We start from the raw sequence: 21,525 nt of genomic DNA on the forward strand, positions 1-21,525 counted from the left end.
CGCTCGAGCTGCCTGAGACCCCTTTTTTACGTGCTACGTTCGCTACGTTACGTTACGTTGCGTCGATCGAACGTCCAGCGAACGAACGAACGACGGCGACGACGGAGAGAGCGAGTGACGTCACCACTTCCACAACAACAAGAAGCTTGAAAAACAAGGAAGTGGATGAAGCAGCCCGTAACCTGTTATAAGGCCGTGACTACATACGCAGAGTCTCCCTCTCTCTCTCGTTCAATCATCAGATATTCCTCGGCATCCGGATCAGTCCACAACAATGAACAACAAAGGTATTTGTCCAGACGTCGTTTGGGAGATGAGTCAACTGTTCGTTAAATAGGAGGACGGCGGACGTTTAAAACGAGTTAAAGATGATGATGAGGAGGGAGGAGGGGGGGAGAGAGAGCTGTCGTTATGGCCATCTGAAGGAGAGAGGACTTCACGTTTAGCTACGTACATGACAATAAACGGACGCTTTGTGGGTGAAACACGGAGCACAGTCATGTTAAAACTTAGGACATCCAGTTTTGGCATTTAATACTAAAGCCGTTTACAACGAACTGTCACGTTATCTCCTCCTAAGTCACATATTAGCATCACTACAAAAAAAACAAAAAAACAGGCGATTTTAAAGGCAAACATGAGACCGTTTCCTTTTTGTTTTGTAAGACCCACGCAGGGGAATTCAGATATGTACCATGTAATGTCTTTCTCTCCCGTGTATTAATAAGTTAACGGGTGTATTTTATCCCTTTTAGTGCTATTATTTAGAACTTGTTTCACCGTACAGTTTTACATAAAAAGAGCGTTAATCTCCAACTGTTCTGATAATCGTTTTATAAGTGTGAGTCATTTCCTAAGGCTAAAATGTGTGGGGGAAAAAATCTCAGATATTATTTAATGTGTATTTAAATCTTATATTATATAACTGCCAAAAGTTTTCGTTTATCGTGTATATAATAGCTGTAAATACTCCAGCTGAAATGTTTTATTAAATCAGGAAGTAATTTACATAAAAGGAGAACTAGCATCATGACTAATGAATACAATTTAAAAGATTAGTTTGTTAATTAATTGGTCACCGGTCAAAATTAGTCAACAACTAATTAGAGGTTTATTTAGTGGAGGAAGGGCAAAGATTAGTTCCTCAACTGGGACTAATTGTAGTTTTCTTTGTCTTCCCACCACACAAAACGAAACCTTAAGGCATCAATGTGGGTTTCTGAGAATAGAAAAAAAGGATTTATTAACACAATAGAGAGCAGATTAATCAATAATGACAATAAAAATCATAAGGCCATATTTATAATTTGGCCTTTTTGGTGCAGTTTTGCCAAGTTTACTACATTTTCTCAAGGCCTCTTATTCTTATTCTCTATGTCCATGTTTAATATCAACATAAATGTGGTATTGTTGCTGATAATGTGATATTCTTCCCCTTTGTCTGTGACAGTTAAAATCAGATTGTTTACACAGAAGTGTTGCAACTCCAAATCACAGTCGCTCACTCACTTGGCCTGAGATTGCGCCGCGTCACTCATTGTTCAGACTGTAAACAAACTCTTTGCTTTAAAGGAAAATGTTGTCTTGCAGGTTCATATCCACAGCAGGCTGTGTACCCTCAGCAGAGCACTGCACCTGTATACCCTCCTGCTATGCAAATGTCTCCTCAGGCACCTCCTTACACAGACACACCACCTGCATATTCTGAGGTAATTATTATTACATCCATAACTCATACAATTACAACTCATGGTGACCCGTCAAAGCACAGGGTTCCTACGCAAGTGTGGAAAAGTATGGTATTTGATTTTATACATGTCCAGGTCTGGAAATGTATGGAAAATGGGAAAATATTGTATGGAAATATATTTATCTTACCACTTACCTGGGTTTGGTCTCATCTGAAGTTATTTGGGTTAATTATTTTGTATGCACTATTGTACCTAGCTAGCAACAATCTTCAGGAAATTATTTGGTTACATAATGGCATACACATGAAAACAAATGATAAATTGCATGCTTTTTTTATATTATGCACATCTATTTACTCAAATATCACAAATAATTTGAATTTTTTTACTGAGAAGTCTGGAAAAAGTATGGATAGCCTGCAAGCTTATGAATTATGTGGAGAGTTGATTCTCTATCTGTGTGTCTGTCTCTTTCTCTTTCTTAAATCTGTTTTATCATGTTAGTTGTTGATATGGACCGCTTATTGTGTCTGCAATAAAGATTAAAGATTAAATTTGGAAATTTCAAATGTGTAGGAACCCTGAAAGCAGTTTTAACCCTGTATATGTGTGTGCGTCTATGTGTCTCGTCTTGTGTTTGCAGATATACCAGCCCAGATATGTGCTTCCACCTCAGGTGCCTGGTCAGATGCCTCAGATGTCCTCTCACTACCCTGGTGCTCAGGTGTTCATGCCCATGCAGCCACCCATGGCCGTCGGACCAGTGAGCCAGAATGTCCCCATGGCTTACTACCCCATGGGAGCCATGTACCCGCACGGCTCAACAGTGATGGTGGACAGCGGCTTCGATGCTGGTGCTCGCTTCACAGCAGGCAGCAGCGTTTCCATCCCAGTGAGTGTCTGTCCGCCGCCTCACCTCAACAATATATAGTTGAGGACGAAATTATTAACCCCCTTTCGCTTAAACAGAGCAAAGATTTTGAACACATAGTTGTATTTTTGAGGCTTATATTAATCTACTTTGCACGCAGACACAGAGTTATTTCACAAAAACCAAATGATGGTCAAAATTATGACGCTAATAGTCAACTGCGTATCCTTTTTGGAGCTTTATTGTCATTGTAAAGAAGGAATACACAAAATAACATACACAACAAGACTGGACTAGGAAAAAATGAAGAATAAATTAATAAGATATATAAATAGACTAATAAAGTAACAGTGCAAAAAAAGGGAGTATATGGCCTTTGGAAAGAAGCTGTTCAGGAGTCAGTTTGTGCGCGTTTTGTTTTGCCTGTGTCGCTCTGCGGAGGTAGCGAGTGTCGGCGATGCCCTCATGTGTTTGGGCAAGATGCAGCCGATGATTTTTTTCCCGCTGCTTTTGTGATCCTCTGCAGAGCTGCGTTGTCGGCTGCAGAGCATGCTCCGCACCATACCGTGATGCCGTACGTCAGGAACAGGTAACGCAGCCTCCACTCGTTTTGTTTTGGTTTTTTTCAACAAGTCTCTGACACGTCTCCATGTGGAATCCCAGCCCGCTCTTCTTCTTCTTGTTCTTCTTTGGGAAATCTCTCCAGCTCCTACAGATTTCATGGCCTTATCCAGGAAAAAAGGATACGCAACTGACTATTAGCATCAGGGGGGGGGTAATAATTTTGAGGACACAATAGTAGGTAGAACATGCACATCCAAAGTATTACAGGTGCAGGACTAAGAAACGAAGAGACTTTTAGAAAAAGAGGGAAGTTCGCACGCTGTTGTAGCTCCTCAGATGTTTATTGTAGGCTATAAGAGCAACGTTTCGATCCTGACGAAGATCTATGTGATCGAAACGTTGATCTTATAGCCTACAATAAACATTAACTAAAGGCATCCAAGATGCTACTGTTGTAGCTCCTCAGATGTTTATTGTAGGCTATAAGATCAACGTTTCGATCACATAGATACACATAGATCCTGACGAAGATCTATGTGATCGAAACGTTGATCTTATAGCCTACAATAAACATTTGAGGAGCTACAACAGTGTGTGGATTTTACCCTTTCTCTAAAAGGCTAATAATTTTGACCCTTGGTTTTTGTGAAATAGGCAAAGCAAAGCAAAGGCAATTTTATTTGTATAGCCCATTTTTACAAACAGACTGTCTTAAAGGGCTTTACACAGCATCATAACAACATCCTCTGCCCTTAGACCCTCACATCGACTGAGGGAAAAACTCCATAGAAAACCCTGTTAACAGGAAATAAATAGGAGAAACCTCAGGGTGAGCAGCAGAGGAGGGATCCCTCACCCAGGACGGGTAGACAGATACAGACAAGAAAACAGTTTACAACACAGAATATGGAAAAACATGGAGATGGTAATCCGTTTGTGTGCAAAGTAAAGCATCGAAATACAGCTATGATGTTTGAAAAAGCTGTGTTAAGACACAAGAAATCTTTGCTCTGTTTAACAGCACTTGGGGAAATACTTACAAGAAAGGGACATTTTCATAATATAAGGAGGCTAATAATTTCGTAAGACGCCATATCGACCGCAGTTAGCATGCTGCTGAGATGTGGATAGTCGTCACATCTTATCTCATGTCTGTTTGTTTGTTTGTGCTTGTTTCTCCCTCTCTCCCCTGCAGCCCCCTCCTCCTGGACACCCCCCCAACGCCGCTCAGCTGGCTGCCATGCAGAATGCCAACGTTGTAATGTCACAGCGCAAGAGTAACTTCTTCCTGGGTGGATCCAGTGGAGGGTATACCATCTGGTAACAGCAACTTCTCGACTCCTTCATCATGCCTAAACCGTGTCCCCGTCCCAAATGACGCCCCAGTTCTACCCCCATCCCATATGCCACCCTCTTCAGGCTGCTTGGCCATGCCACAATACTGATATCACCTAACGGAATGTAATATTTTAGAGCCCTTGTGAAAGGTACAGTACTCCACTTGTGACCTAGAGATCAAACGATAAATGCCACTGCCTGGAGAGGATAAATACGAAAATTTTTAAATGTTGTAGAATTCATGCCATACCTCCTCACTGGGTCTAACCTCTTTGGTCATCCCAGATTGGACCTCTTTCAGGCGTTTTGTTGAAGAGACCTGGTCTCCTTTGATCAAACGGATCACAGATTACATTGAGATGTTCTTGTATACCTGTAAAAGCTACGTAAATGAAATGTTGAATTATCAGACCCGCATTATTTAGTTTAGCTGCTTTATGGTGAAAGTGAAACGCAGTTACAAAGTTGCAGTTAAAGCTCAAAAAAAAAAGAAGAAATCTCCACTTGTCTTTTTTGAAAACTTTTAGTGTAGTAAAATTAATAGATGTGTAATAGTTCCATGTAAATACCAGTATGATGATGACGACGATGATGATGACGACGATGATCAAGAGAAATGACATCTCAACTATACAACAACAACAAAAAAAATCTGCATCTTGGATGCCTTTAGTTAGAATTGTCTTGTCTTTTGCACAGTATCTTAAAAAAGAAGAAAAACGTGGCCAATCTGTTGCACAGTGAACTGCCAATCTGACAGATTGTTACTTTGAGATCACTTGTAAATTAAAGAAATTGAATTAAAGCAAATAATTTGAAGTAAAGTTTCCATGCAATATCCAAAGTGAATTACTGTACCTTGTTGGGCACCTTGTAGATGAATATAGTCAAGTGCCAAAGAGCACTGGGGATAGCCCTAATTTAAAGCAAATTAACTTCAGTAAACTTAAAGGAAAGAAATTTAAAGTAAATCCAAATAGCAAGTTGAATGGGAAGGGGTGGTTGGTGTAACATTTTAGCTTTTTTTTTTCTTTCTTTCGTTCTTTTTTTTTTTGTCTCCTGTTTCTGTTTCACAGTCGGATACCCAGAGTTTATACACTAAATGTTTATTGTACAGGTTTCAAGAAGTACCCTCCACCGTTTCTCTCTCACAGAGTATGGTTTGGTTTGGTATCATCCAGTTAGAGGAATGTCACCTTTGTGATTTAGCGTTAGTTGACGTTTTCTAAAAAAAAAAACAATAAGGTTGAGGAGACTTCAAAATGTTCCAGTGTTTTTTCGTTTTTTTCTTCCTTCATGACTTTTTTCCACATTCAAGTGATTTACATGGGTAGTTAGGCTAATCGGTTTTGTTTAGTATAACCAATGAGCTGGTTGTACCAAAGATTTGGTCTTACGAAGCACTTATGTTTGGTTGTGACCGTAGATTTTTTTAATTTGAAGGTCACAATTTAAAAGCAAACATATCATGGAAACGAGCAGTTTTAGGGAGATTGTCGGCGGAGTCTGACACGACTGCACTTGTTGATGTGTTATCGTCACTTTATGTGGGTCACTTGCATCCTTTTAAGTTGTTGCATACTTTTGCACCTTTTTGCTATGTACAAATTTGATTAAATACTTTTTATCTGAGATGCACTGCTAAGCAAATCTTGAGAAGTTGCAGACAAGGGGCTACTCTCTCTCTCTCTCTTTTTTTTTTTTAATTCTGGTTTCATGTCTTTTTAAAAGGAAAGCTGTGAGATTTTTGAACATTTTTAGATTTAAGAAGAAAAAAAAGGCTTCTTTTTCATCGAGTCTATTCCATTTTAAAGTAATGTCAAGATGTGTCGTGTTGTTCAAGTAGATTGAAAAGTGTATGCAAACTTTTCTTCTTTTTTTTGCAGTGAGGCTACTGTCACTGTCAGCATAACTGTTACTTTCCAAGACATTTTTTTGTGCTGCTAATTAAACCTCTTTAGAATATTTACATCATACATTTATCATGCAAACTTAAATAAAATATCTGAAACTAGGTAAGTCTGTGTGGATACCATCGACTGATATCTGTAGATGTTCTTCATTTTCGGTGTCTGGTAGCGTCAATGTGTCACTGGGTATCCGACATACCATACATATATATATATATATATATATATATATCTAAGTCTATATATATATATCAAGTTTTAACAGCTGTGGCCTTCAGGGAACAGACATTCAGTTGGTTTTTCTCAGTGTTATTTCAGTCAGAAAAAAAAAGAGCAGCTGTCTTTAAAAAGGCCGCTGACCCTCGTCGTCCTCCGTGCACAAAAAGCTCCTATAGCAAACGTGACTGACGCGTCTTGAAGAGTTTGTTTTTTATGAATAAAGAAAAGGCTCAGTGTGGATTTTACTATCTCGTACGGCTCTGCAGGTGAAGAGGCCACAGCTATCAAAACTTCCCTTAAAAAAAAAAAAAAAAAAATTAAGAAAAAAAAATGATTCCAATAAATGTTTTCTTTTATTTTTACGTTTTTTTTTAGTTTTGTTTTGTTTTTTAATTTTTCCATCTCTGCTCTGATTGTTTGTTAAGCAGCATAATGGTGGCTTTGTCCCAGCAATATGAAGTACTGTAAACTACAGCTGACCAGTAGATGCTATGCCAACCACAGCCAGCAAAATGGATCACTCTTTGGTGAAGGATTATGGACATTTATAGTTCAGGGATTCTCTTGACAATATTTTGTAAAAATAGATGTATGTACTAAAGTGATGTGATGGACTTTGGTACACATTCTATCTTTTAAGATTACTAAAGGAGATGAGTGTCACTACAGTTTGCTGAGACGTGTCAAAGGTGGAATACTTTGAAAAAAAAGAACTTAGGTGCACTTAACTTTTTTATACTAAACTTAAAATTTAAAATGTAAGTTTAGAATAAAGGTTATTTTGGAAATTTCAAACGTTGCATGTTTTGTCATTTTAATTTTTACTTACATGTACATTGTATTAGGTATTGATTATTGGTAGAGTTAAAACGCGGGATTGTGATATGAGACTTAGATTGACTTAAAACGGGGGACTTAGGTTTTATTGTACTGTTGTGGCCAGACTGCATCATGGGTAATTTCATATAGTTTCATCGACTTATTTACTCAGCCGTCATCCAAAGTAATCCTCATCAACCAGTTTTATTTCCATTTTCTTGTACGAACAAAAAAAAAAGAACTAAGTCACATCTAAAATATGTTCACTTTGATATAAAAAGGTACTGAGTTTTAAATTTGATTCTGTATTTTTAATTTTTTTTTTTTTTTGGTAAAGTCATCGATCTTCTTTGCCGTCATTCAGTCACATCTGTTACTGTCCACTCCACGTGAACTCACGCTCCTCTCTGAAGTTTCATCATATTCATTCATATTTGTTGTTGACGCTGACATAAAGGTTTTGATTCATGTCTGTTGTAATTCTTTGAAGCTGAGGTTTCTGTTGTGCTGGTTTCCAATGGAGCCGATCAACCGAACGACTTAAAACATTCATTCATTCATGCACCACACGGCTGATTTTACTAACTTTTTTTGCGAGGGCGGGGGCAGCAGGACGCCGACGGATAGAGAGAGAGAGAGACAAACAGTCACAGCTGATTCTTCGATGACCTCGGGGTCAAGCTATTTTTTGGCTTGGTGCTTCGGCCGTTTACTCAAGAACTACTGGCCTGAACTGAACCAAACCTTCTGCAGGGAGCTGACGACATATTAGGCAAGGCAAGGCAAGGCAATTTTATTTGTATAGCCCCTTTTTACAAACAGTAAAGGGGTTTACATGACATCATAACAACATCCTCTGTCCTTAGACCCTCACATCGACTGAGGAAAAACTCCATAGAAAACCCTTTTAACAGGGAAAAATTGGAGAAACCTCAGGGTGAGCAACAGAGGAGGGATCCCTCACCCAGGACTGGCAGACGTCTAATAGATGTTGTTATTAGTGTTTGGGGCAGATCCAACTTTGCCATTTCTCAATGACCTGTGGGGTTTTTCGCTCAGCCGGGCCCTTTTCGGCCATTTACTCAAGAATTACTGCCTTAAAGAGGAACTATATGCTACATTTTTTACTTTAACTATGCTACGAATGAATGAATTTATATTTATTTAAGTGTCATGCACCAGTTAAGGTGCCCGCAGCCTATAAGGGCTTACAAGACACATTTCATATTTAGACGACAAACAAAAACCTCATGGAATTTACTTTTTCTTAGTGTCCAGGCACTTTTTATGAAAGTAGCTATAGTAAAGACTTCTTTTCTGAAGAACCATTCCAACTTTACCTCATCATCAACCCAAACAACTACATTTTTACCTTAATTAAACAAACAGCCTCAGAGTAATAGTAATAGTGCTGGTTAAATCAATGACTTGGGAGAGTGGAGGGTCTCTGCCTTCCACCTAGCATCTCTTGGCTGAAAATCAACCTTGTAAGATCAGAGCTCCCTTGATATGACTTGTTTATGACAGATAAGACTACACAAATATACACATAACATGGTAGATGATATATAATGTTATCCACTGCTCTATGTATTTATTTCTTCTCGACTCGTTAAAAACAAATGCACACAGCCGAGAGGACTTGCATAGTTCCCCTTTAATCTGATTCAAACTTCCCCTGAGGCCATAATATCCAAATTTGGGCCCGAAGCCGAAACCCAGGGTCAGAAACTTCACCTTTAGACTGTTAATGTCTCAGGTTGAGGGGCCGAAGCTGTAAAATTAAAAAAAAAACAAAGGCCCCGGACGACAGATTCAACCCAAAACCTTCTGCACAGTAACGGTTGAGCTGTAGAGCTGCACTGCTGTTCTGTGGGATTTTATTTTATTGGATGTGATATTTAGGCGTGTCTTCTTAACAGATTCATCGTAGTGAGGCTAAAAACAGGGGGTTTCATGATTCCCGGACTGTGGGTTTCCCCCTCGGACAACAAAATGTTGGACAAAGCCGTCACCTTTACTTTACTTGACTTCACTTCACGGTGCCTCTGGGACCCCGAGTATGTTATTTGATCCCAAAGACACTGAACAGTTGAGCCAAGATGATCTAATACTGCTGTAAAAAGTCTGTCCCCAGTTAGTTTTTATAACAGTTTCTGACTCTGGGAAAGAAGGAAAAAATTCCCCCAAAACGACTCAAACTTAAAACATCTCTTCAACTAAAAACCACACACATTTAGTCTAATTGACATAATCTCATTTCTTTTCATATTTAAAATCTCCGTGCATTAATCGTCCATTGTGGAGCTGGTGATTACTGCGACACTGCTCATTAAAAAACACATGAAACACGACTTCAGGCTGTGACACTGTAAAGGACACGAGTCCAAAAACAAGTTTTATTGCCTCCATATTTATCTGAAAAAGGGGAAGCCACCAGTAACAATGTCTGGAAATGAGTTATACATAAAAAAAAAGGCCAAACAAATAAAGTTTGCTGTACTTTTTCTTTTTTTAAACTATAGCTTATCAAATAACTGCATAGAAAACCACTAATATCACTTTAAAAGCAAATCAATATAAAAGTAACTGCACTCATCAGCAGCAGAATATGTCGTTACAAAGTTTGATGAGAGAGAAAAAAAACCGAAGAGCTGATTAACTGTGGAACTTGGAGCTGCTGAGTTTGTGTCTGTGACTGTCGACGCTTTAGAATAATAATCCCGACCACCTGTTTCACGCCTCGCCCTGCTTATGTGCACACACACATGTACACACACACACCTGTTGTCTGTCACCTGCTCCACGTCCATCAGTTTTCACTCTCACAGTAATAACTTCATCTTTGGTTTTTGTTTTGTTTTTTTTTGCTTTTCCTGCATGTGTGCGTTTGTTGCTTTAAGGCAAAAAATCTGAATCAAAGTATTCCTCTGAGCGGTGTGCAGCGAAACATAGATACAGAAAATAAAACACACACACAGTCCTATGTCGCCCTCAGGCCTCCACACACACACTCTTCCTCTTCTTCCTTTTCTTCTCCTCTTCTTGTCTTAAGTCGTGCACCACGTTCAGATGAAGTACTCTTTCTTCTCGCTCGCTGCCTGGTTGCTGGTGAACTCCTCGTCGGGGTCTTCGCCTGGAGCCAGCTCGCCTGTCGTCCTGTAGTCGCCTTTATTGTGGCAGAGGTATCGGTAAAGCAGGAAGCCCAGAACAGCTACTGTCACCAGGATGAGAACAATAACCACTGGAGGGGAAGAAAAAAAGAAAAAAAAAAGAATAAGATGTTGTTATTTTTAAAGCCCCAGTATGAAAAAATCAAACATTGCTTTCATAAATACGTATTTCGCTGAAGTCGAATCACACCCGCATACAAATGAAAGCTTCCTCGTACCCAGAGCCGGCCCAAGGCAGAAGCAAACTAAGCACCTGCTTGGGGCCCCGTGACTATTGGGGGGCTCCAAAAGGCAAGTAACTTTTTCAAATTGTAGTGCGTAACTTTTGTCGATCCTTAAAACACGGCGTAATTACAAAAAACGTATTAAATTATTGTTGCATTTCAAAGTGTTGTTGCGCTATTCTGTTGCAGTATATTTAAAACCAAAAAAAATTAAAAAGCAGATGATGTGCTTACTGTAAATGCATTGTCTGTTGGTTTATTTTGTTACTTTTAGTCGACCTAGGTGACATTCAGTATCCCAGTACTATATCAATTTGAAGATTAAGTAAATCAACCCCAGGCTGCACTTTTAGCTGAATTTGGTGCCATTTCAGAATAAAAACCATAGATGGGTAAAAACCTGCCAGGATATGATGATTTGTAATGACAGAGTAAAAAATGAAATAGTATTATTGGCAGTAATAGAGGGCACCAAAATAAAGATTTTGCTTAGGGCCCCATGGAGGCTTGGGCCGGCCCTGCTCGCACCTTAGAATGAGTTGTTACAAGTCGTTACAAATACATAAGTGGGCGACGCACCGAACCGAGGCGGCCATGTTGCATCGCCATTTTTTACGCTCAGTGGCAGCGTGACCGTAGGTAACCACGGAAACTGAGCAGAGCTGTCGGCTCGGGGAGAAAGTTTTCCAGGTAGCGCCTGTTAAAACTGTCACCACTGTGTAGTGTGAGGAAGGACGGAGGCACTGGTGTTGCATTCAGGTGCAGTCAGGCAGACGGCCGTCGGCAAACCAACCGGATGTCATTTTACTCCACGAGAGAAAGACGGTAAAACGTGGGTCAGGTAAACAATACCACATCACCATGACAACATATTGTCACGCCTGTATTGTTTTGCCTCGTGCTGGCGGACCACTTGTTTACATAGACGCTTGTTTATCCTGTTACATGCAGCGTCTGTTGTCTGTCTGACATCTGCCCGATTTCATGTGAATGCAACAGCTAGATGGGGGTAATTCCTACACATTATAGGCCTACCTTTAAAAAAAAAAAGATGCTGTAAGACTTCACAATGTGACACACATAAACCATGAATGAACAGTTACCTGCAATAACAGCCGAGTCGGCGGCGGCGGCGGGAGCGGCTGTCGTTACCACTGAGTAAACAAAACAGAACAAAACAAAACCAGTCTGTTAGTTTGGCAGCAAAGAGATAAAGTGGTAAAAAGTCACGAGCGTCTTTTTCTACTGAGAGGAAACAAACCATCCCGTGTCTCACAAGTAACAAGGAGGAGACGGGTTTAACCCTCCTGTTGTTCTCCTGGGTCAGGGAAGGAAGGACGAAGGGAAAGAAAGACGGAAAGAAGGAAGGGGAAAAGGAAGGTAAGATAGATGAACAGATTGGGTCAATTGGGTCAAAAAGGAAGGAAGAAGTAAGGATGAAGGCAGGAAGGAAAGAAGGGAAAAGGGGTAGTGGAAAGAAGGAAGGAAAAAGGAAGGATAGAAATATGGAGGGAAGGAACAGATTGGGTCAATTAGATCAAAATAGGAAGGAAGATGAAGTAAGGATGGAAGGAAGGGAAAAGGCAAGGATAGAAAAATGGAGGGAAGGAACAGATTAGGTTGGACGAAGGAAGGAAGGAAGGAAGGAAGGAAGGAAGGAAGGAAGGAAGGAAGGAAGGAAGGAAGGAAGGAAGGAAGGAAGGAAGGAAGGAAGGAAGGGCAAGGGGAGAGATGGGAGGAAAGAGGGAAGGGGAAAGGAAGGTAAGATATGACCAGATTGGGTCAATTGGGTCAAAAAGGAAGCAGAAGGAAGGAAGGAAGGAAGGAAGGAAGGAAGGAAGGAAGGAAGGAAGGAAGGAAGGAAGGAAGGAAGGAAGGAAGGAAGGAAGGAAGGAAGGAAGGAAGGGGAAAAGGATTGTGGAAAGGAGGAAGGGAAGAGATTGGGTCGATTTGACCCAGAAGGACAACAAAAGGTTAAGAAAACATACTGTAACTAAAAAAAAGTGTAGGAGTGAAGGAGTGAAGGAGTGAAGGAGTGAAGGAGTGAAGGAGTCACCCTGAATCATGGTGGTGACGTCGGCCTGAGTGGGATGTGACGTCACAGCCTCCATATCTGATGCTGGGAGAGAGACAGAGAGAGAGAAAAAACAATAATTAACAATACACAATAAAGCGTATGTGTTACTAAAAGAGCATCAACTCTACGGTTAATAAGTAGCGAGTAGATTCAGTTCAGTGTTACAATACTTACTTGTGGAGTCTGTTGTTAACGGCACCGCATCTGAACCTGAAAGATCAAAAAAAGCAGGTTAAACGTGTCACTGTGCTCTTATCTGCAGCCCACAGCGTGTGTGTTCGTCTCTGTCCGAGCATGTAGGCCTATGCATGTGTGTGAGAGACTTGTATAACTGCATAGCTGCTGTTGCTGCTGCAGGAGGAGGAGGAGGAGGAGGAGGGGGGGGAGGAAGGGGAGGAAGGGGGGGTTGATTATTAAGAGTTGTGACACAATAATCTGATTATTATTAAAGGGCCGGAGCTGAAACAAACCTGTCAACCTCCCGTTTATTCCCTGAACCCTCGGTGACGCAGCGAGTTAATCAGAGAACAACGACGACGTCGACGATGTGGGTAAATGTAACAATACCACACTATTAAAACCAGCTAAAGCAGAAGTAAACGGGTATTATCATCAGCAAAAAAAAAGAAAGGACAGCTTACAGAGAATTAAGCCGCAGGTAAAACAAAAAACAAAATGCCAAACATTCTTTTGTTCTTCTCATTTTACACGACTGCAATTGAAGTTTCTCACATTTAATAAGACAATTGAAGGCATCACACTGAGCAGAGATGTTATTATTATGATTTTTACACCGTTTGCTGATGATTAATGAGGCTATTATTCTCACTACTGATTAATCCGATGTTGTGATGAAGTACCGCTCCCTCTCAATCATTTACTTCACTGGAAAACAACTCAAATGTAACTTCAGACTATAAACCAGATTGGAAAGTTCAGGAAAACCTTGAGAGGGAGAGGGAGGGGGGTAAAACCCTGCTGCTGGGCCCCCGTTGACCCCGATATCTACCCCACACTCACGTTTCCTGTGCACTTCCTCACTCCCTGGACGACGAGATGGAAATTAGTTAAGTTATTTTTGTATGTCCATGAATGTTGCAGAGTCCCGTTACAATTTGTGTTGTAATGTTTGCTGAAATTTGAAGAGAAATGGTTTGAAAATGTTCTATTAAAACCCAAATTAAAGGACATATACGCATATTAAATCTAACTTTGGCCCTGAATTATATGTTACATCACGTTTACAGAGAAGTCAAAGGTCTTTAGTTGCACAGCTGAGATCTGGTATTCTTCCTCTGGCCACCGAGGTCGGTCGTTTTAAAAATATTCCAGAGAATATGTGAAATGTGTGAGTTAGATGAAGTAGAAAGTGAGTCTCGTTTCCTTTTATATTGTACAAAATATAATGATTTGAGAGGTATTATTACATGAACTCTGTGGACAAAACCCTGAAATATTGGTATTTGGTGCTCTGATGAAGCTGGTTGTTTATTTCAGTGTGGTTGAGACAGCTAGTTTTATTTCTAAAGCCTGGAAAAAAGACAGGAACATTTGTTTCATTAATTTCTGATGATTTCCTTTGAACCCTGGCATTGTTTTCCTTTTCTTTTTTTGGATAATGGTTTTGAACCCCTGTTTGTTTTCTTATTTCTTTGATGATGTGTTCTGGTCCCAGTTTGTTTTCTTGGTGTCTTATAAGTCCATGCAGGCTGGGTATACAGAAGTATGCATGACACAATAATAAAAGTCATTCATTCATTCACAAATCAACGAATAAACGAAATGAAAATTAAACCTAACAGCCAACAAGACCAGCTGAGGAGAAAACTAAAAACCGGACGAGAGCACCAGCTCCAGGACTCACTGCTCCCGTGTGGACCAGCTGTTTTGATAAAGTCCAGAACTGAACCGGTGCTAAAGAACCCATATCGCCGCTAACCGAACCACCACACACATCTCCAGGCCGGTGGCTCTGACCTCCCGACCTCTCCTGGTCACCATCCACCTGCACTCAGCAGCGAGGCAGCGATCTCTACAGAAACATCCTGGATTCACGGTCCCAAGGGCAAGGCAAGAACATTTATAAGAAATATTTTGTTCCATGTGCGACAGAAACACTCTGCACCTGATTTTAAGTACATTTCCCCCTTTTTTTTAACCTATTATTGCCATTTGTTAGGTGGACAATAAAGTTAAAGGGATACTTCACCCAAAATGGATAATTCACCAATTTTCTACTCACCGTCATGCCAAGGATTAGATTAGCCGCCTATGGACTGGTGTTGAAAATTAGCACTTGTGCTAAACACACTCAAGCAAAGCATCTGGTCTGTCCACTGGAACAGTCTTAATGTATTTGTGATGTCCATATCAAATAAATAAACATAACATAAGGAAGGGTTTGGAGAACTTTCAGAGTCATCAAAACGCTTTAGGAGTTCCAGGGGGGTCTGGCTGGCAACGGGTTTTCATATAATAACTTTTGAATCGTTCAAAACACACACTATGAAACATCCAGATACCTCCATACTGCTCGTTTGTACTGACCCAAGTGTCCTGAAGCCGCCACATGGAAAAGTTGATTTTTAGCCTTGTTGTGGCAGTAGCTCCCAGTGGCTGCGTAAGATTTGCTGCGAGATGTTCTTCCGTGTTTACATCAAACATCCAATGGTTTACAACGAAGAACGAACATCTCGCAGCTACTGCTACAACACGGCTAAACACGGAGATCAAATTAGAACTAGAAACAACTTCTTTATGTGGCGGCTTCAGGACACTTGGGTCAGTACGGACGAGCAGTGTGGAGGTATCTGGATGTTTCATAGGGTGTGTTTTGGACGATTGAAAAGTGAACTCTATCAGCCGCCATTATATGAAAAGTTCTCCAAACCCTTCCTTGGTATGACGGTGAGGAGAAAATTGGTGAATTATCGATTTTGGGTGAAGTATACCTTTAAACTAAACTAAACTAGATTTCTTCAGTGGTTTCAGCATTAGAGGAAAGAGAGATCACCACGGTAACAGAGGTTGGTGTGTGTGTGTGTGTGTCAGGTCCACTGGTCCACTTCCTGTTTGTCCTCTAATCCAGAGCTCATCAAAAACCGTCGCTCCAGGAACTTCACTGTCATTGGCTGCTTCACTGATGCAGCTGATAAGTGTGAGTGTCGGAGACAAAACAGGACTTTGACAGCTGGTGTCCGTTCAACTGACTCTGAATAAACAGCAAAAGAGGTGGTGACGGATTCATTCACCCACGACAACACACACACACACACACACACACACACACACCTGTGGATTTCAGGGTGGAGACTTTAGATAAACATCATTAATCCACTAGAGAGATAGATGATTACTCTGCGCAAATAGGACTTTTTAAAACAATAGTCACCGCCTCTGATCGAGGTCAATGACTCTTCACCCTCCACCGGTCTCTCCCAGTCACGCTTCATCTTCTTTATTATCGAATTAGTGTTAATGTTTATAGTTGTTGTGTCCTATTTTATATTTCTATATTTTTGCACTGCTCTTCTTATCCAGTTTTTGTTTAGATGTTTCTGCGGCTGCTATGAAATTTTAATTTCCCTCCAGGATTAATAGTCTATCTATCTATCTATCTATCTATCTATCTATCTATCTATCTATCTATCTATCTATCTATCTATCTATCTATCTATCTATCCATCCATCTATCTATCTATCCATCCATCTCTCTCTTTACTTTTTTTGCACATTATTATATAACCTGCATAAACAATCAAAATAGTGAAATTAAACATTGTGCAGGAGAGGTGGAAGCCAAAAAAGGCTTATGAAAATACCTCCCCTATGTAAAAAACAAAACAACACAGCAGCGGTCTTCAGAGTAAGAAGATAATACAGAAATTCATAACATAAAAAATAGAAAAGAAAAAAGACAAATTTACATGAAAAAATGAAAGATACTACTATCTATCTATCTATCTATCTATCTATCTATCTATCTATCTATCTATCTATCTATCTATCTATCTATCTATCTATCTATAACTCATATCTAACCAGGGATCGGTTCTTGCTAAACTAAACACTAAATAAACTGCCTCCTTTATTGTGAGGGAACGACTAAGAATAAAAAAAGGATGTTGTGTTTACAATGTGTCACATGTTGAGTCTGGGCCGTCCGTTCACTTTTTTTGTGGTTTATCATCAGCCATAATCATCATCATCATCATCATCATCATCAGCTTCTTCCTGCTCCAAACTATCAGTATCATTATTATTATCATCGGCCTTTTAAAATAAGTTCTTCGTCAGCGGAGGAGACGACTCACACTGCAGCATCTCAACACCACACAGGAAGAGAGGCTGGGTGAACGGGTCAGAGGTCAGAGGTCAAGGCTCAGTCCCCCTGGAGACACAGTGGAGGTGGTGGGAGACAGGAAGTGTACGACACCCGACTGCGGCAGCAACATCGCCCACGTATTTAAACCACAAGAGACTGTGGGTTTATTTTACTTCCTGTTATTGTTGTTGTCGTCGTCAGACTGTAAATGCAACAACACCAATAACATATATTGACTAATATATGTGTGAAATATTTCTTTACAAAAACCGGCTGCAACCACTTCTGATCATATCATGCATCGTGTTGTTAACAGTGAGTGATGATCCACCTGCATTTATGTATATTAATGTCCCTCCTCTCTCCCTCCTCTACTCATCTGTATCCTGCTGCTGCTCTGATGCAAATTCTCTTCACACAGTTCATCTTATCTCATCTAACCGACTCCGAGGTGTCGTGTTCGTCGGTGGCTGTGAGGTGGTTTGATTAAAACAACAAACGAGCACAGCACTAGTAATTCACAACAAATGATAATGTTCTTGATTAATTAATTAACTAACTAACTAACTAACAGGACAGTTGATGAGGGAGTCTGGGGAAGTCATAAAAAAAAACATTATATATTGAATAAATAAATGTGCACTTACTGTTCATGGCTGCTTTTAAATTCAACGCAGACCTGTAAGAAATAGAGATTTATTAAAACTAACAAGGACACAGGGTTTTTAAAAGTTATTTGATCAATCAAAAACATTGTGATAGGTCATTTATTTTTTATTTTATTTTGCTTTTCAGGTTAAAATGTCCACTAATTTGACATTTTGATGCTCTTCTTTGTCACGTGTGACAGTGTGGGCTGAACATCTTTGAGTTTTGGTTCATTAAAACAAGTTTGAATTGGATTGTGGGAAATATTTAGCACCTCCCTCTTTTTTTTAAAACAAAAAGCTCTTCTCAGTTATTGATCAGTCCAGACAATAAACTGCAGATTTAATCATGAACAATCAATGTGAATAACAACAACAAGAGAGAGTGTACTGGACAATGAGAGTGGGTGCAGCCCTGGTGAGTTTCCCAATCATGTCACTTTAACCCAGATGTTTAATTTTCAATGGAAAACAGCTGGTTGACACATCTTCCTCCTCCCTCCCTCCCTCCCTCCATTGTTACCGCATGTTTCATTTCTCAGCCGTTTGTCAGAGTCTTAAGAGTAAACAGCTTCCTTTGACCTTTGAGGAAACCCACACATACACACACACACCGCTTGAGCCGCATGTTTCACACACCGAGGTGAACAACTCTCCCAACACTCAACAAACAGCCAGACATTGTTCATCACAGCTGGACTCAGTCTTACCTGGGCGCAGCTGGGCGTCTCTCTCTCTCTCTCTGTGTCTCTCACAAACCCTCAGTCTGATTGTAATTAAACTTTTAACCCTGGTGGTTTCTCCTGAGGTGGAGGAATCTAACGCACTCTCTCTCTCTCTCGGAGTTTGTAACTTAAACTCCCTGTGACTCCGCTCCCTGCGCGTCCAAAAAAGCTGCGTCTGTGAGAGTCTCGCTCACTAGTTTTACTTCTTCCCTGCACTCGTGAGTCATGCAGCAGGACACGCTCTCGGTTTCCGACCCCTCCCTTTCCTCCCCCAGCCCCGGCACAGATCCTCTATGGAGGCGGAGGCGTCACTGCGGCCTGTAAATACAGCACGGCACTTCTCCGAGTGGCCGCAAGGGGCGCACTGCAGGAGCAGGTAAATCTCCACAGACTGAGGTGTTAATGGGCTCTATGCACAGCTCCACTACTTGTTGAACTTAATGCTGCTCCTTTATTTCCTGTCATCATTGGACAAACTGATTAATCTAGGTGTGTCTGTCCATTGTGACTACTCAGACACACCTGGATTAATCAGTTTGTCCAATAATGTAAGACAGGAAATAAAGGAGCAGCATTAAATTCAAGAAGTAGAGGAGCTGTGCATAGAGCCCATTCAGGGGTGGGAACACTTTTCACTTTTAGACTAAGGGTCACAATAAGTTTTAAAATTTGACGTCCAGGCTGGGCCAGTATCAGATGGATGGAGAGTGTTTGCGTGAACTAATATAAATGACATGTAAAAGCCATTAGCTACATCAAAGTCTGCTTTGATTGAGATACAGGTAAGATGGCCACTCCTTCTTCATGAAATAGTGTGTGTTTGTTTGGGTTTTGTCCATTTCGTGTGTTTTCTTCTTTTTTTTTCTTTCTTTTCGTTTTGATTAGTGTAGTCTTTTGGGGGACCTTTTTTAAACCCAGGAGTTTAGCCATCAAGATAACTACTACAAATTATAATTTGGTATCAATGGTTAATTTGCACCATAATGAAAACTTGAATGTTTTTGTTTGTTTGGTTGGTCGTTTCGAGCAGGTAAATCTCTGCAGACTGAAGTGTTAATTCCAATCAGGGGTGGGCACATTTTTTGGCCCAAGGGTCACAATGAGTTTTAAAATTTGACGTCCAGGCCGAGCCAGTATCAGATGGATGGAGAGTGTTTGTGTGAACTAATATGACATGTTAAAGTTAAATTAGGCTACCTAAAAGTAAAAGAAAACGTACATTCAGTTTCAGTGGGAGCAGAGTTCCTGGTCACCTCTTTTACAGTCTATGCTGGTCACCCTTTTTTGCCAGTACATCAAAGCTTGCATTGATTGAGATACAGGTAAAATGGCCGCTCCTTCTTCATGAAATATTGTGTTTCTTTGGGTATTGCCCATTTTTTGTGTTTTCTTTCTTTCTTTCTTTCGTTTTGTTTTGTTTAGTGTAGTTTTTTGGGGGGTGACCCAGGAGTTTAAGATTTTGCTTTTTTTGGTTGGTCGTTACATTGGTTGGTCGACTAGTAGTTTGGTTGGTTGGTTGGATGGCTGGTCAGTCAGTTGGTCATTTGGTTGGTTGGTTGGTTGGTCGGTTGGTCTGTTGGTTGGTCGGTTGGTCTGTTGGTTGGCCAGTCAGTCAGTTGGTCATTTGGTTGGTTGGTCGTCTAGTAGTTTGGTTGGATGGCCGGTCAGTCACTTGGTCGTTTTGTTGGTTGGTTGGTTGGTCGACTAGTAGTTTGGTTGGTTGGTTGGTTGGATGGCCAGTCAGTCAGTTGGTTGTTTGGTTGGTCGACTAGTAGTTTGGTTGGTTGGTTGGTTGGTTGGTTGGATGGCCGGTCAGTCAGTTGGTTGGTTGGTTGGTTGGTCGGTTTGTTGGTGGGTCATTTTAATTTTTGTCATATTTTTTGAGTTAACCAGTTTTGGCCAAGATGGCGACTGCAGACCAGCCCGCTCTGAGCTGAAAACCCGTTCTTTAGAAACCTGTGGGTGACGTCACAAAGGTCAACTCTATTTGTACAAAGCAGTGTTACAACTAATGCATTTCTAAATAATATATTCATGTAATTCCACTACTTTTTGCAGCAACAGGTATTGTAACTAATTACTTTTTCAAATTAAATAACGCAATTATCACAATGATAGACCTACTGTTTATGATCATTGATCACCTGACCTGGTGGGCAACAACTCTTACAACACAAACGTTTTTTCCTTCCTTTGTAAAGAAATTCAATTAGTATTTGAGAGACGTAACTGTAACTCGTTTCTAATTTGCAGTAACTTGTCCAACTCTGCTATTAGGACAAACTTCTCCTAGAGTAAGCTCATGTTTTTGAGTAAAAATGAAAAGTCCAAAAACAAAACAAACAAACTTCCACCATATTGAGCTGGACGTCTCTTATACATTCATTGCTCCTGCAGAATAAGCGTAGACTTCCTGCTGACTGTTCCATCTGAATCTCCATAAAAAGATGCATGGAATTTTTTTTTATTGCTCAGTCTCAATACAAAACCTATTTCCTGTCTGTTTTTGTAAATAATAAAAACATATTTTTTCCGGTCTACACGTACAAATCTGCAGTTTTACACAAACATGTCGACTGTCAAGCTGCGACGACAACAAACGAGCATCGAAGCACAAGCTGCACTGACAGATAGAGAATCAGCGAGCAGCAGAGCAGACATGTGACTGATAAGATAAAATAAATAAATAAATCCTTGTTATAACTCATGAAGTCAGACATTTTGGTAGGAAACTAAAAATCTAAAGTTTTATTCCAATAATGACTGGAGCATAAGTAAAAACACTCTCATGTCATGTGTAAGTCTGTCCAGAAAAAAAGTTTTCAAATGATTCATCATCTCAAAAATCAAATATTTTAACAATATCTTCTTTGTAATTTGCTCCAATTAACCCTTTACACCATTTTGAATGAAGGAGACTTAACATCTCTCAACGTTTCTATT

General features: G+C 40.2%; 2 protein-coding genes across 3 annotated transcripts; one reads left to right on the forward strand and one right to left on the reverse strand.

Moving 5' to 3' along the window:
* The first annotated feature begins 86 nt into the window (after window positions 1-86).
* On the forward strand, window positions 87-7,881 carry dazap2 (DAZ associated protein 2). Of its 2 annotated transcripts, XM_083974763.1 has the most exons (5): window positions 87-287; window positions 1,591-1,709; window positions 2,335-2,583; window positions 3,089-3,151; window positions 4,322-7,881. In XM_083974763.1, exons 1-5 carry the CDS (start codon window positions 275-277, stop codon window positions 4,448-4,450), a joined length of 573 nt encoding a protein of 190 aa, XP_083830889.1. In that variant the 5' UTR covers window positions 87-274; the 3' UTR covers window positions 4,451-7,881. The 2 variants fall into 2 exon arrangements, with proteins under 2 accessions (XP_083830889.1, XP_083830890.1); XM_083974764.1 differs by lacking the exon at window positions 3,089-3,151.
* Window positions 7,882-9,882: 2,001 nt separating this feature from the next.
* On the reverse strand, window positions 9,883-18,813 carry LOC310988331 (uncharacterized protein). The gene is made up of 6 exons (XM_083974881.1): window positions 18,568-18,813; window positions 17,858-17,889; window positions 13,061-13,096; window positions 12,866-12,928; window positions 11,913-11,963; window positions 9,883-10,656 (listed from the first exon to the last, which is right to left on the reverse strand). The coding sequence occupies exons 2-6, from the start codon at window positions 17,862-17,864 to the stop codon at window positions 10,481-10,483; spliced, it is 333 nt and encodes a 110-aa protein (XP_083831007.1). The 5' UTR covers window positions 17,865-17,889; window positions 18,568-18,813; the 3' UTR covers window positions 9,883-10,480.
* Window positions 18,814-21,525: the final 2,712 nt, after the last annotated feature.

The sequence above is a fragment of the Trachurus trachurus genome (assembly GCF_905171665.1).
Source record: "Trachurus trachurus genome assembly, chromosome: 7".
Classification (NCBI taxonomy): Eukaryota; Metazoa; Chordata; class Actinopteri; order Carangiformes; family Carangidae; genus Trachurus; species Trachurus trachurus.

Excerpts from the sequence above, each read along its gene's own strand:
- dazap2 (XM_083974763.1), top strand. Across the intron at positions 2,584-3,088 it reads GCAGCAGCGTTTCCATCCCA|AGCTGCGTTGTCGGCTGCAG; the intron begins GTGAGTGTCTGT and ends GATCCTCTGCAG. Across the intron at positions 3,152-4,321 it reads ATGCCGTACGTCAGGAACAG|CCCCCTCCTCCTGGACACCC; the intron begins GTAACGCAGCCT and ends TCTCCCCTGCAG.
- LOC310988331 (XM_083974881.1), bottom strand. Across the intron at positions 12,929-13,060 it reads GTTAACAACAGACTCCACAA|CATCAGATATGGAGGCTGTG; the intron begins GTAAGTATTGTA and ends TCTCTCTCCCAG. Across the intron at positions 10,657-11,912 it reads CGACTCGGCTGTTATTGCAG|TGGTTATTGTTCTCATCCTG; the intron begins GTAACTGTTCAT and ends CTTCCCCTCCAG.